The following is a 16950-nucleotide window of genomic DNA, read 5'->3' as shown; positions in this document are numbered from 1 at the left end:
TGTGATATAAACTCAGAATTGAGATATAAACTCAGAATTGTGATATAAACTCAGAATTGAGATATAAACTCAGAATTGTGATATAAACTCAGAATTGTGATATAAACTCAGAATTGAGATATAAACTCAGTATTGAGATATAAACTCAGAATTGTGATATAAACTCAGAATTGTGATATAAACTCAGAATTGTGATATAAACTCAGAATTGAGATATAAACTCAGAACTGTGATATAAACTCAGAACTGTGATATAAACTCAGTATTGAGATATAAACTCAGAATTGTGAGATAAACTCAGAATTGAGATATAAACTCAGAATTGTGATATAAACTCAGAATTGAGATATAAACTCAGAATTGTGATATAAACTCAGAATTGAGATATAAACTCAGTATTGAGATATAAACTCAGAATTGTGATATAAACTCAGAATTGTGATATAAACTCAGAATTGAGATATAAACTCAGAACTGTGATATAAACTCAGAATTGTGATATAAACTCAGAATTGAGATATAAACTCAGTATTGAGATATAAACTCAGAATTGTGATATAAACTCAGAATTGAGATATAAACTCAGAATTGATATATAAACTCAGAACTGATATAAACTCAGAATTGAGATATAAACTCAGTATTGAGATATAAACTCAGAATTGTGATATAACCTCAGAATTGAGATATAAACTCAGAATTGAGATATAAACTCAGAACTGTGATATAAACTCAGAATTGAGATATAAACTCAGAATTGTGATATAAACTCAGAACTGTGATATAAACTCAGAATTGATATATAAACTCAGAACTGTGATATAAACTCAGAACTGTGATATAAACTCAGAATTGAGATATAAACTCAGTATTGAGATATAAACTCAGAATTGTGATATAAACTCAGAATTGAGATATAAACTCAGAATTGAGATATAAACTCAGAACTGTGATATAAACTCAGAATTGTGATATAAACTCAGAATTGTGATATAAACTCGGAATTGTGATATAAACTCAGTATTGAGATATAAAGTCAGAATTGCTAAATAAACTCAAATTACGAGATCTAAACAATATAAATAACTCATATTTATGATAAAAACTCATAAACTTTAAGAGTTTATATCTCAAAATTGCAAGTTAACATCTCACAATTCTGACTTTTTTCTTCCAATTGTGAGTTCATTTTTCACAATCCCAATATCTTATTTGTGAGGGGGGGCTGAATTGTAACATAAAAAATTGCAATTAAATTTTTACTTTTCATCCCGCGGTACAGAAACAGAAACAAGCTTCCATAAGTTCAGCTTTCCTGCAGACCCAGTATTTTATCAGCGAGTCTGTCTTCCTGTCTGGATGTTTTTAGTCGAATAACTGGACGCCTGATGTCCTGCTGACCTGCTGTGTGTGTGTGTATGTGTATGACCTTTCTCACACCGATAGCCTAGTGTCTTCACTTAGTGTGTTAAAGAGCTTCATTCATGCTTCAGGCCACGCAAACAAATGCTAATGAAGCATTCTGAGGAAATGAGAGGATATCTGTTCACTTCTAGCTTTAGTCACGTTTATTGGTCACTTTAAACTCGGCATGCAAGAGTTTTGTTGAAGGCATTTCGTATTTTAGGACCTGTTTCTTTTGTTTGTTTCATGCTTGCATACTTAGTGCTTGAACTTGGGTTTTCTCTTTCTTTTTCGGTAAAAATAAATTATAATTTGGATTAAGAAAATAAAACCTATTTGTTGCATTGTGACATTATTTACATGGTATTTGTGTACATTTCACCACCAAATGTTTATTACTGTAAAACACATGGATTATTTAAGTTTAATTCTAATCCTGATTCATTGTAATCCACAAATTGTTTTTGAAGTGAAGTGACATTCAGCCAAGTATGGTGACCCATACTCAGAATTTGTGCTCTGCATTTAACCCATCCGAAATGCACACATAAAGAGCAGTGAACACACTGTGAACACACACCCGGAGCAGTGGGCAGCCATTTATGCTGCGGCGCCCAGGGAGCAGTTGGGGGTTCGATGCCTTGCTCAAGGGCACCTAAGTCGTGGTATTGCAGGTGGAGAGAGAACTGTACATGCACTCCCCCCACCCACAATTCCTGCCGGCCCGGGACTCGAACTCACAACCTTTCGATTGGGAGTCCGACTCTCTAACCATTAGGCCACGACTTCCCCCTGTTGTATTGCTATATAACAATACAATACTCTACACAAGAATGTAAATCAGCTCAAATTAAAATAGAAATGTTATCATACATATTGTATATAGTATCAATAAATATATTTATTTGTACACGTTACAGCAATAAAAATTGATTTATTTATGATAAATAGTGTTTAATCGACAATAATTTGCCTAATCGACATGAAAATATCTTTGTTTTATATTTTAAAGAAGACGACACTCTAAGGTCTATTTTTTTATTATTCCAAGGGTAATTCAATAATTGCTTTTACTGTATTATACAAGATTAATATACAAGATATTAAAGGAGCATTGCGTAGGTTCTGAAATTTCTAACCGTTACTGACACCAGTGGCCGTTAGAGGAACTACAGCCAGTCTCATGCTCGTTCTCAGTGCGCACGCTCTTTTTTTTTTTTTTTTTTTTACTTACGAGGAGTGTCCGTGGGTGTCTGAATTGTGCTGGAGGCTGGTCGCTTCTTTCCATCCGCAGAGTCCATTTGAAAACACTATTGCCGCTGCTTACTATAATGGCTGGTGTGCCGTACGGTTGTAAGCCCAAGTAGACGAGAACGCGCATGACGTCACATTTTGTGAATTTTCGCGCCCGACTCCTCCACACACAATTGAGCCTACAGGCTGATAGAGGCATGAAAATATCACAAAGTTAAACAATCTTATATATATATATATATATATATATATATATATATATATATATATATATATATATATATATATATATATATATATATATATATATATATATATATATATATATATATATATATATATATATATATATATATATATATATATATAAAGATTGTTTAACTTTGTGATATTTTCATGTCACTTAAGCACATTTCTTACCACTTATTATCATTAAAACTATTTTTATCACAAATAAATGCATTCTTTTAAGCTATATAATACTTACACATTATAATAATATTTGTTATATATATATGTCCTGTTTCTCTCAATTACTTCAATTTACAATAAAAATTTCAAATACAAACATTTACCATCATGTATAAATATTTTCAAATTTCAATAAATGCATTTTTTTTTTTACCTATAACCAATTTTGATTTGTCTTGTGATTTGTCTTAACTGACATGAAAATAATATCACAAAAGCTTTTTAACAGGTTGCATCATATTTGTGACCCTCTCTGTGGAAACCCAGCTAAAAAGTCGTTTTTTAGCGATTTACTGTTTTCTATATAAAATCATGCTTCATAAGGTAAAGAACGTTCGGTGAGGATGTTGCATTGATCTCTTTATTACTGTCCGAGTAAGACCATGTCAAAGATTACAATCATAGTGAAACTTTGATGCTTATCTCATAATTCGATGGTGAGACTTTAACCTGGATTTAACAGAGAGGGCCATATTTGATAAGAATGTATTAAAGTTAGTTAGACACATGGGCCTTTTTGACTTGATTTGAGAGAAAGTGTGTGTGTGTTGCAGTGGACGCTGGTGTGTGACGGCGAGTGGAAGGTCCACATCGCTAAGTTCTCTCTGCTGGTGGGCTCTATCGTCGGGTACCTGCTGATGGGAGCGATGGCAGACTGGTAGGTCAGAGACACACTGGTGTGTTGCAGGTGTTGTGATGTGTGTGTGATGGTGTTTGTGTCTCAGGTTGGGCCGGATCCCCGTGCTGCTGGTGTCTGTGCTGTCTGTGCTGGTGTTCGGGTTGGCTGTGGCCTTCTCTGTGGATATGGCCATGTTCAGCACGCTGCGCTTCTTCGAAGGCTTCTGTCTGGCGGCGATCAGACTCTCGCTTTACGTCCTGAGTGAGTCCGACTCTCTTCCTCCTCAGTTTGAGCTTGTCATGATCTTTACAGCGTCTTGATTTCACTGAAACATCTGACTGAATACACACGAGTCCGTCCTGTGATCACATTTCACAGAAAGATGTTTAAATAGTTTCAAACTTCTTCATTCTGTTCTCATCAAGTAGAAAAGGGAATGTCGAGGAACCTTAGAACTGTACGGGTCAGATTTCACCCCACAAATCAAGAAAAGCCAAAGAAAGATGCAGGGAATCATGGTTAGCTTGAAGAAAAAGTATCAATGGTTTAGCATTTAACAGTTTCATTGTATCAATATTTCTTACTTACGAGCGCTAGATTTTTAGAAAAATAATACAAATAAAACAAATATAAAGATTTCTTATATAAATATAAAAATATAAATATAGTAGAAAATGGTTTTAGAAATTATTTAAAAAATAAAAACACCATTTTTTACTATATTTATATTTTTAGAGAATATATATCTTTTTTTTTTCTAGTCAGAATTTGTTAAACTTGCCATATTGTAATAATAAAAACAAACACTACTTTAAATAAAAATGCTTAAATGTTATCTATATATATGTATATATATATATATATATATATATATATATATATACTACGTCTATAAATATATATTGAATACTACAATTAGAATAACCATTGAGAATAAGAAAAAAAAAAAGAAAAAAAAGGACAATATCTGGAGGATTTATTTTATAGGCTTTATTTTCTCTATGCAAAATATTATACATATTCTTTTGATTTTAGGGTTAAATATGCATGTTTTCAAGAGAGTCGCTGCGAGCCCAGTCTCTCTTTAAAGTGAGTGAAAAGTGAAAAGTGAAGTGAAGTGACATTCAGCCAAGTATGGTGACCCATACTCAGAATTTGTGCTCTGCATTTAACCCATCCGAAATGCACACACACAGAGCAGTGAACACACACACACACTGTGAGCACACACCCAGAGCAGTGGGCAGCCATTTATGCTGCGGCGCCCGGGGAGCAGTTAGGGGTTCGATGCCTTGCTCAAGGGCACCTAAGTCGTGGTATTGAAGGTGGAGAGAGAACTGTACATGCACTCCCCCCACCCACAATTCCTGCCAGCCCGGGACTCGAACTCACAACCTTTCGATTGGGAGTCCGACTCTCTAACCATTAGGCCACGACTTCACGACTTTAAGTGCACACTTTAATTTATGTGATCTATTTAATTGTCTGTGTGCTTTAGAAAGCGGTTTTCTGATGAGCAGACATTAAGTGATGCTGATTAAGTAGCTTTTTCAGAGGCGGGGGAAGCTGTGTGTGTGTGTGTGTGTGTGTGTGTGTGTGTGTGTGTGTGTGTTTAATGGCCAGAACACCTCAAGAGTTCATTAATTTGCTCTAATGGAGCCACTTTCTGCTTCGCTCAGACTCAGATGACATTTGAAGTCCGATGGTTTACAGTGCTCAGTTTTCTCAAAAGCATTTCAGTTATATTGGATGTCTTCAAGATTTACAGTGAGTGAAAAACAGCTTTAACATTAACATAAAAGAATAAAATACTGCCTTTTATTACTGCTGGACAATAAAATGCTTTCTTAAAAATATCCAAATGCAGTATCTGTAAATGCATCTTCGCTCTGACAGAATTGGTTTTGGCTCAGAAAGCTGTTATGTTTAATGTAAAGAATAATCAGCATCTCTTCTTGGTTTAATATGCGCTCGTGAGATTACAAATTGATCCACTGGGATTGGTTTGGAGCGGTTATTCACAAGTGAATAGAGTCGTGGGATCAGTTTACGCTCTGTCCATTTCTTTCACTGAGTGACTGTCTCTCTGAATAAGATCTATTTGAGTTGAGAGGAGGAATTAGGAGAGAGACACTTACTCTAAATTACTCTAAACTAAATGTTTCTGCTCACAAAGGGTGCATGTAGTTGATTAAAAATACAGTAAAATTCTAAAATATTTGTACTTTTTAATATAGCTGTTTTTTATGTGAATGGTTTATAAAATGTAATTTATTCCTGTGATCAAAGCTGAATTTTCAGGATCATTACTCCAGTCTTCAGTGTCATGTGATCCTTCATATCCTCCAGTCCACAAGGTGGCGCTGTGCACAACTGAAACACTTAAAGAATCAGAAAACTTTCTTTGTGTGCAATATTGGCTCATGGCTTAAAATACATCAGAAACATCAATAGCCCACTGCTTTCGGCAAACATAAGAAAACACAAGATTTGGGATTTACTCACTCTTATCTGTTAGATTATTAGGACCAAGTCACAACACATTACTTAATGTAAAATAACATAAGATATACATCTTGTTTTCAGAGAAATGTATTAAAATGAGAACAATATCTGTCAATGGTGTAAGAAAAATACACTGAATTTGAAGGGTTCTTGTTTTAAGCAGTTCACTTAATATTTTTAATTAATTTTAGCAATAAAAAAAAAAGGCTAATTACTTTTTTAGGAACCCCCTAAAATTTAATTTAAATTGAATAATTCTAATTAATTGAAAAAGGAAATGTATACAGTTTAACAACAACTTATTAAAACTTGAACAACAATTACAATTGTAGGGTCCTTTGAAAGAAGATTTTTTATTTTTTCAAATTCCTTGTTTAACTTTTTTTGCTGGTTTTGGTTTTAATGGTTACATTAAATTTTAGCAATAATCAAAAAACAAACTTGTACTTAATTTAAATCGGGAAACCTATACAAATTAACAAAAGTTTATTAAAACGTTTTAAAAATTTCTAATTTTGAGGCCCTATAAAATCCCCCCCCCCCCCATCTATTTTTTTATTTTTTTGTGGATTCGTTTCGTATAGATTTGTTTAATTTAATTCTAGTAATCAAAAACAAGTCTAACTATTTGAAATCAGATACAATTTACCAAACAGTTTATTAAAAGTGTATCAACAATTACATTTTCAGGGCCCTGTGAAATACACTTTATAATACATTATAAAAAAATTTTTTTAATTTCAGATTTTATTAAGAAAAAACATGTCTAATTAATTGAGTTCAAGAAACTTAAACTATTTACCAACAGTTTATTAAGTTAAGGGCCCTTTGAAATCCATTTAATTCAGCGTTTTTCATTCGTTTTAATGGTTAAATAAAATTTTTGTAATCATGTCTAATGTTTAATTAACTGAAATCAGGAGCCTTATACACCTTAACAACCATTTATTAAAAGTAGCAGCAGTTAAAATTTTAGAGCCCTCCTTTTTTCCCCAAATCGTGTGTTTTTGTGTTTCCTCTTGACTGGTTTGAATGGCTATGTTAGGTTGTGCTAATGAAAGAGGTGATTTCCTCAGGGATCGAGCTGTGTTTGCCTGCGTGGCGTTTCTCCATGACTCTGATCGCCAGTCTGATCATCGTGAGCGGTCAGCTGCTGATGCCCGGTCTGGCGGCGCTGTGCCGTGATTGGCAGATCCTGCAGATCGTCATCATCGCCCCGTTTGTGCTCATGCTGCCCTACGTCTGGTGAGATGCTCATTAAAACAACAGCGATGCGTGAGACACACACGACTAGTGAACACGGTCCTGTTCACAAGCTGAAAAACTCATTTGATTTGGTGAACTTGACCATGTTTGTGGCTTGTTAATATTTTATAGCAAGTAAACTAGATATCCTCATGCAAAAGTGTATTCCTGTTTGTTTTCTGCACTGCAAAAAAAAAAAAAATATATATATATTATTTACTTATTATTTTTGTCTGGTTTCTAGTCAAAGTATCTAAAAATTCTTAAATTAAAATGCACTGTACTTGCTAAGAAAAAAAAAAGTTAAACAATTAATATTAAGTGAGTTAAAATGAGAAAAATATTTGTCATTGGTGAAAGGGAAAACAATATTTTTTTTCTTGTTTCAAGCAAACTCAATGTTTATTTTTTATTTTTTTTAATAGTTAAATAAATTTTATCAATTAAAAAAAGGCTGATTAATGTTTTAGGCGCCCCCTAATATTTTATTTAAATTGAATAATTCTAATTAATTGAAATCAGGAAATGTATACAATTTAAGTGAAGTGAAGTCAAAGTGACATTCAGCCAAGTATGGTGACCCATTTGTGCTCTGCATTTAACCCATCCGAAGTGCACACACACAGAGCAGTGAACACACACACACACACACACACACACACTGTGAGCACACACCCGGAGCAGTGTTCATCATTTATGCTGCGGCGCCCAGGGAGCAGTTGGGGGTTCGGTGCCTTGCTCAAGGGCTCCTAAGTCGTGGTATTGAAGGTGGAGAGAGAACTGTACATGCACTCCCCCCACCCACAATTCCTGCCGGCCCGGGACTCGAACCCACAACCCTTCGATTGGGAGTTCGATTCTCTAACCACCAGGCCACGACTTCCCTAACAAGAGCTTATTAAAAGTTGAACAACAATTCAACAACAAAAGCTTTATTTTTTCGCTAATTCCATGCGTTTTATTTAAAAAAAATTTTTTGGATTTGATTTAAATGATAACATTAAATTCTATCAATCCCAAAAAAAAAAAAAAAAGCCAAATCGGAAAACCTATACAATTTAACTAAAGTTTATTAAATAAATTAACATTTTGGGGCCCTATGAAATCCATTTAATAAAAACAGCATTCATAAAAAGCACATCTATTCAACTGAATTCATAAATCTTCAGCTGTTTAATTGATTATAGTTTTTTTTTTTTTTACACTAGTGTCCTATGAAATTTTTCATTTCTTTAGAAAATCTGTTGTCAGTGTATTATATATATATATATATATATATATATATATATTTTTTTTTTTTTAATGAAGTAACTTTTCTTCTGCAGTAAATGTATCTTGATTTAATAGTTTTTAGAAGTTTGGACTAAAAAAACAAGACACAGATAGCGATGTTTCTCTGCTCAGGATGTTTCCGGAGTCTCTGCGCTGGTTGCTGGTTACTCAGCATTATCAAAGAGCCAAGCTACAGATGTTCCGCATCGCCCATAGCAACAGCGTCGACACAGCAACCGACTCCAGCGGCATCCTGTCAGGTGAGCAGAGCTTTGAGTGTGATCCACCCGCAGCCTGAGGAGGAGGGTGATGATGAGGAGGATGATGATTGTGATGATGAGGATGATGATGAGGAGGATGATGGTGAGGATGAGGATGATGGTGATGAGGAGGATGATGATGAGGAGGATGATGATGGTGATGATGAGGAGGATGATGGTGATGATGAGGAGGAGGAGGATGATGATTGTGATGATGAGGATGATGATGGTGATGATGATGGTGATGATGATGAGGATGATGATGAGGAGGATGATGGTGATGAGGAGGAGGAGGATGATGATTGTGATGATGAGGGTGATGATGAGGATTATGATGGTGATGATGATGGTGATGATGATGATGATGATGAGGAGGATGATGGTGATGATGAGGAGGAGGATGATGATTGTGATGATGAGGGTGATGATGAGGATGATGATGGTGATGATGAGAATGATGATGGTGGTGATGATGAGGATGGTGATGATGAGGATGATGGTGATGATGAGGATGATGATGAGGAGGATGGTGATGATGAGGATGATGATGGTGATGATGAGGATGATGGTGGTGATGATGAGGATGGTGATGATGAGGATGATGATGATGGTGATGATGAGGAGGATGATGGTGATGATGAGGATGAGGGTGATGATGAGAAGGAGGATGATGGTGATGATGAGGAGGAGGAGGATGATGATGAGGATGAGGGTGATGATGAGGATGATGATGATGGTGATGATGATGGTGATGATGAGGAGGATGATGAGGATGAGGGTGATGATGAGGATGAGGGTGATGATGAGGAGGAGGATGATGAGGATGGTGATGATGAGGATGATGATGATGGTGATGATGAGGATGATGATGAGGAGGATGATGGTGATGATGAGGATGAGGGAGATGATGAGAAGGAGGATGATGGTGATGATGAGGAGGAGGAGGATGATGATTGTGATGATGAGGGTGATGATGAGGATGGTGATGATGAGGATGATGATGGTGATGATGAGGATGGTGATGAGGATGATGAGGATGGTGATGAGGATGGTGATGATGATGAGGATGATGATGATGGTGATGATGATAAGGATGGTGATGATGATGATGATGATGAGGATGATGATGGTGAGGATGGTGATGATGATGGTGATGATGATGAGGATGATGATGGTGAGGATGGTGATGAGGATGATGATGGGATAAGGATGATGATGAGAATGATGGTGATGATGAGGATGAGGGTGATGATGAGGAGGAGGAAGATGATGATTGTGATGATGAGGATGATGATGAGAATGATGGTGATGATGAGGATGATGATGAGAATGATGAGGATGATGATGATGGTGATGATGATGGTGATGAGGATGATGATGTTGATGATGGTGGTGGTTTTGCAGAGCTGGAGACTGAACTGCAGCAGAAGCCGAAGACGTCCTGTGTGACGCAGCTGCGTGGAACCAGAAACCTGTGGAAGAACACCGTCGTCCTGTGCGTCAACTCGTGAGTGCTGCTTCAGATTAGATCTCACTAGTACTGGCTTTATCTATCAGTGCCTTTTGGCAGGTAAGTAGAACGTTTCTAAACTTAAGCCATGCTGGGATTGATTCTTCAAAGTTACATGCTCAAATCCAGGAAGTCCTTTTTCATCTAGATCAGGGTTTTCAATCTTAGATACCACAGACCCTCAAAGAACCCCTATCTGTATAGTTTATTCTATAAAGAACTAGTTTCTGCTGTGAATATATATATATATATATATATATATAATCTAAAATATTGTATTGGAAAATTGTTTCTGTAAAAATACATTGTTGTGTTTATCCTTCTCATAGTACAATTCTTTTAAATGTATTATTTATTTACATATTTTAAGCTAATTTTGATTTGTTAAATAATTTATATGTATTTATTTTAATGTAATTTATATTTATTTATTTTAATGTAATTGTGTGTGTTTATTTATTAATTTATTTTAAAAACTAGAGTAAAATAAAAACAGATTAAAATAAATAAAGATTAAAATATCTAAATGCAAAAAAATACATTAAAATAAAATAGATAGATTAAAATACATGCATAAACATACTGTTAACACGGAAAAAGATTAAATATATGGAAATTAAATAGAAAAAAACTGATTAAAATGGACTGATACATAAATAAAATTTGATTAAAATACATACAAATTACATTCATATAAAAAAATTTAATGCATAAAATTAGATTAAAATAAACATAAATCAGACTAAAATAAATACATAAAAATATTACAATAAAAATTAGTAATGATTAAAAGATTTTTATTTTAGTCAAATTTTTATATTTATTTGAACAATTTTGTTGTATTTAACAACTATTATTATTATTATTATTATTTATCTCTAAACGTGATCTAGATGGTTTCACCAGCAGTTTTGTGCTCTATAAGGGCTCTCTTTAGACTCTGATTGTGTGTTTTTGGTGGTCTGGACTCTCAGGTTGACTGGTTATGGCATCCATCACTGCTTTGCGCGCAGCGTTCTGGAGGGCAGTGCGTCTCATCTTCACTATTACGCACTCGCGGCGATCGCTGTGGCCTCCTGCTTGGTGCTGTTTCCGGTGGTGGCTGGCTTCGGCAGGAGAGGAGGACTGCTCACCTTCATGATCATCACGGCTCTGGCCTCGCTGCTGCAGCTGGGATTGCTCAACCGTACGTACAGTACAGCACATGATGACACAGACTCTGTATCTGCCTCTGAACCTTTACTAACGGCTGTCTTCTCTCTCCTTTAATGCAGTGATCGGCAAGTACAGTCTGTGGCACGATGCAGGTAATACAAAAATATTATGCATTACATATTTTATTGTTGTGGCAGAAGAGACTAGAAAATGCTAAAGACGAATAATACAATGCATTTCAATAATCATGCCATGTGTTAATGCAATACTGTAGCCAACATGATATTTCAATGAATAAGACAGCATTAAATGTTAATTCTACATGTTAATTTCTACTAATGCATTTGAAATATTTCAGGTTTTAAATGATACATAATATTATAAATTGTAATTAATTAATTTATTATAGGTAATTTAAAATGTCACATATACATTAGGGAGAAAAGTTGTTTTTGTCATGCATCGTTAGTAAAAACACTTTACATTTAATCTAATTTACATTTAATTTTTTCCAATCAGTTTTTTAAGGTATGCGTTTATTTTAATCAAACAAAATGTTTGATTAAAATAAAAAAATTATTAAATGCATATAAATTTGATTAAAATAAATAAATGCACACAAATTAGATTAAAATAATACAGAAATAAAGCATTACATTAAAATACATAAAAAATATTAAAATGAATACATGCATATATTTAAATAAATTAATAAATTAAATTAAATGCTGGATAGTAACACTTTACATTTCTGTTCTTACATTTCTACAATTATAATGTACAATAAAACCTTTTAATTTCTACTAATATGGTTTAAACATACTGAGTTATAAATTATACATCATTTCATAAATTATACTTTTATAACACTGACTTTCAAAATCATCTTCACAGAAAATCATCTTTTTATTGTTTATTGTTTCCTGTATTTTTGATCAAATAAATGCAGCTTTGATGAGCATAAGAAACTCCTGTAAAAACATAAATTGTTCTGATCCCAAACTTTTGACTAGTAGTGTATATATCTATTAATATATTATCTGTGTTGTCCAAGCTGAGCGGGACTCACTGAACCAGCGCTTCTCGTACGCCTTCTCCATCATCGGGATGTTCTCGTCTCATGCGGTCAGCACACTCAGCATCTTCTACTGCGCTGAGATCACGCCGACGGTCATCAGGTCAGCATCTCTGTCCGTCCATCTGTCTGTCAGAGACTCCAGTCTGATCCGAGGAATACACAACACTTCACACTGAGCTCCAACACTTACTCAACACTTGTTTATTAGTGGAAGAAACTCATTTAACCCCTTAACTGTCACCGTCCCGTATACTTTACTGTATTACAATTAAATCCTAATATAATCATGACAAACTTTATATCATTGGAAAGGTCTAAGACTCCTAAATAGATATTTTACCATTATTGTCTGTAACATATTATGTAGGAACAGTTTATTATTCATTCAAGACAGGAGTGCACCAAGAGTCTATAACTAATCTAAATTAGGTCTGACCTTTGACACAAAAAGAGTAATATTGAGAGAGTAATTGATAGATTTGTAACAGAAATGCATAAAAACATTTTTTTTTTAATTAATCAGAGTTTGGCACCTGGTTGGTGTTTTTCTGTATAGTATAAACAAAATTGCATATGAACCTTTTTTTCATATCAACTTCAAATTTGGAACACAACTTAGACATATAGCTTTAATTTTATTGCAATTTTGTATTTGTAACTATTTTTTTAGTATTTATTTTATATAAAATAAATCTTTTATTTTTCTTTACCTTTTTTTTTAATATCAACTTCAAATTTGGAACACAACTTACACATATGGCTTTAATTTTATATCACTTTTGTATTTTTAACAATTTTTTAAAAATGTATTTCATATAAAATAAAATTTTTACATTTTCATTACAGTAAATTTAAACATCTATAATTTTTTATGCTTTCAATTTAGTAAATTATTACACTTCTGTGATACTCTGATAATTGTCTTCTTAAAAAAGACACCAACCTTAGGTCTGTATTCAAAAGCGTTCATGAATTATAATAATTTAAGTCTGTATAGTGCACTTTCTCTTGAAAATTTCAAAAATGTTAGTTTTACTACTTAGTTAGTTAAACCATTTAAAATACATTTTCATAAATTTAAAATTTTAATTAAATTTAAACTAATACAACAGTAAATTGATAAAATCATTAAATGTAATAAAGAAAATTGTATAAACTAATGTAATAATAGTTATTTATTAGTTAATAAAAATACAGTTTTCATTTTAATTTTAGATAAAGTTTTAGTGATTGTTGTTTTTGTCATTTTTATTAGTTTTAATTTTTTTAAATGTCTATTTTTGATAGTTTGTATTCTATTTTAGTTATTTAATTGCTTAAAGTTAAACTAGATGAATAGGATAAATTTATTTTTTGCTTTTAAAAATTATTTTTAGGTTTTTGTTGATATTTTGGTTTTGTTTTCATAGTTTCTGCTTTCACATTCATTTTACTTAAAGCTTTAGTAATTTATGTTTTGTTATTTTTATTAGTTTTTAAATGTCTATATTTTTGGGATTTTAGTTTTAGTTTGTTATTTTAGTATTTCTATTGCTATTTTAATATTGTTTATTATTATTATTATTTTTAAATGTTATTTGTTTGCTTTCATTTTAATTTTGGTTATGTTTTTAGTAATCTAGCATTTTTGTCATTTTTATTAGTTATTTTTACTATGTTTATATTTACAATTTCTTATTCCTTTTAGTTTCTTAAGCTTTAATTATTATAATGCCTCAAGTGAAACTAAACGGATGAGAACTGCAGTTTTTGTTAATAAGAGTTTTCATTAATATTTTAAATTAGATTCTATTGTTATATTTTTTTTTTGTTTAAATATACCATCCCTGGTTTTAGTAAATGTCGAAATTAACAAACTTTATTTCAAAAAATTAAACCTTAGTGTTACTGAGGACTTCATGTTACTTCGTGTCTTTAAACTTACATGCTTGATTTTGCAAACACCAATAATTAGAGTAGGATTAACCTGATCATTACCAGATGTTTTGTTGTAACAGGGGTGGAGGTGTGGGTCTGGTCCTGGCGAGCGCAGGTTTCGGTATGCTAACAGCACCACTGATGGAGCTCCACAATCAGAAAGGTTTCTTCCTGCATCACGTGATCCTCACCTGCTGCACTCTGCTCTGCATCATTTGCATACCGTTGCTCCCGGAAACCGCCGGCCAACCGCTGCCTGAGACTATTGCTGAGGGGGAGGGGCTTCTGCGGCGGCCCATCCTCCCCGGAGAACAGCACCACCTACTGGCCATGACCGAGGTCAGGGAGTATTCACGTGTTCAGGACATGCCCCTTCACCAGATTGTCAACCCCGGCAACGGCGCAGTGCCTAGCAACAGCACAGCCAATGGCGTGAGGACTTCATGACAGCATTTGCTAAAGATGGCCAAACAAAGAGCGATTGTTGAACGAGTTTCACTTATTCTTTTGTGCTTTTTAAACTGTGAAATGCGACTGATGTCGTGGTAAAGTGTCAAAACGCTTCATTAACCAGCATCGGTGAAAAATTCCTACCTTTGTACAAACTGAAAATTTCATTTTAACTTGCGTTTAGTGAAAGGAACTATTTTTCGAATGGCCACTACCGAACAACCATCTCACGGAGGAGTTTCACTGATTTGAATGTGTTCTTTTTTGTACATTTGATAAATGTTTGGTATTTATTATAAGGACAGAATAAAACTGACAGTAAGAACCGGCGGACTTCGTTCATGTAAGGGAGATTGTTTCCACCACAGGATAAAGAAAATAAAAAAAGGTATTTGTGACTGTCTCAGTCACAATTTTTTTTACTTTTTTTTTCTTAGCACTTCTAAGTAAAAAAAATTGTAGGATATGTACTCGGAGAAAATTCAGAATCATAAGATATGAATCATAAGATATGAATCATGAAGATATGAAGATAGAGAATTTTGAGATAAAAGTCAAAATGGCACTATATACGTAAACTGAGAATTGTAATATTTAGCGCCGCAATTCAGAGAAAAGTCAGAATCGCAAGATTTAATGCCACAGTCCTGGGAAAAGTCAGAATTGTAAGATTTAATGCCACAGTCCTGGGAAATGTCAGAATCGCGAGATTTAATGTCGCAATCCTGGGAAAAGTCAGAATCGCAAGATTTAATGCCGCAATCCTAGGAAAAGTCAGAATCGCAATATTTAATGCCACAGTCCTGGGAAAAGTCAGAATCGTAAGATTTAATGCCACAGTCCTGGGAAAAGTCAGAATCGTAAGATTTAATGCCACAGTCCTGGGAAATGTCAGAATCGCGAGATTTAATGTCGCAATCCTGGGAAAAGTCAGAATCGCAATATTTAATGCCGCAATCCTAGGAAAAGTCAGAATCGTAAGATTTAATGCCGCAATCCTAGGAAAAGTCAGAATCGCAAGATTTAATGCCACAATCCTGGGAAAAGTCAGAATCGCAAGATTTAATGCCGCAATCCTAGGAAAAGTCAGAATCGCAAGATTTAATGCCACAATCCTGGGAAAAGTCAGAATCGCAAGATTTAATGCCGCAATCCTCGGGAAAGTCAGAATTGTAAGATTTAATGACACTATTCTAGGAAAAGTCAGAATCGCAAGATTTAATGACACTATTCTAGGAAAAGTCAGAATCACAACATTAAAAGCCTCAATCCTGGGAAAAGTCAGAATCGCAAGATTTAATGCCGCAATCCTCTGAAAAGTCAGAATCGTAAGATTTAATGCCGCAATCCTTGGAAAAGTCAGAATCGTAAGATTTAATGACACCATTCTAGGAAAAGTCAGAATCGCAACATTTAATGCCGCAGTCCTGGGAAAAGTCAGAATCACAACATTAAAAGCCTCAATCCTGGGAAAAGTCAGTATTGTAAGATTTAATGCTGCAATCCTGGGAAAAGTCAGAATCGCAAGATTTAATGACACAATTCTAGGAAAAGTCAGAATCACAAGATTTAAGGCCGCAATCCTGGGAAAACTCAGAATCGAAAGATTTAATGCCACAATCCTGGGAAAAGTCAGAATCGCAAGATTTAATGCCGCAATCCTGGGAAAAGTCAGAATCGCAAGATTTAATGACACAATTCTAGGAAAAGTCAGAATCGTAAGATTTAATCCCGCAATCCTGGGAAAAGTCAGAATCGTAAGATTTAATGCCGCAATCCTAGGAAAAGTCAGAATCGCAAGATTTAATGC

The 16950-nt window shown here is 34.1% G+C and overlaps 1 protein-coding gene across 1 annotated transcript in view; it reads left to right on the top strand.

The window, feature by feature from the left end:
• LOC132106392 (solute carrier family 22 member 23-like) overlaps nucleotides 1-15585 on the top strand; it is a 28347-nt gene extending 12762 nt beyond the window's left edge. The window contains exons 2-10 of the mRNA XM_059512029.1: nucleotides 3684-3787; nucleotides 3855-4009; nucleotides 7330-7498; nucleotides 8903-9030; nucleotides 10435-10537; nucleotides 11515-11726; nucleotides 11815-11847; nucleotides 12750-12873; nucleotides 14771-15585. Coding sequence (XP_059368012.1) covers nucleotides 3684-3787; nucleotides 3855-4009; nucleotides 7330-7498; nucleotides 8903-9030; nucleotides 10435-10537; nucleotides 11515-11726; nucleotides 11815-11847; nucleotides 12750-12873; nucleotides 14771-15137 — 1395 coding nt within the window. The 3' untranslated portion in view covers nucleotides 15138-15585. The remainder of the gene's footprint in view (nucleotides 1-3683; nucleotides 3788-3854; nucleotides 4010-7329; nucleotides 7499-8902; nucleotides 9031-10434; nucleotides 10538-11514; nucleotides 11727-11814; nucleotides 11848-12749; nucleotides 12874-14770) is intronic.
• The last annotated feature ends 1365 nt before the right edge of the window (nucleotides 15586-16950 follow it).

This window comes from Carassius carassius, chromosome 27, assembly GCF_963082965.1.
Source record: "Carassius carassius chromosome 27, fCarCar2.1, whole genome shotgun sequence".
NCBI lineage: Eukaryota > Metazoa > Chordata > Actinopteri > Cypriniformes > Cyprinidae > Carassius > Carassius carassius.
This window is presented reverse-complemented; position numbering and strand designations above follow the sequence as displayed.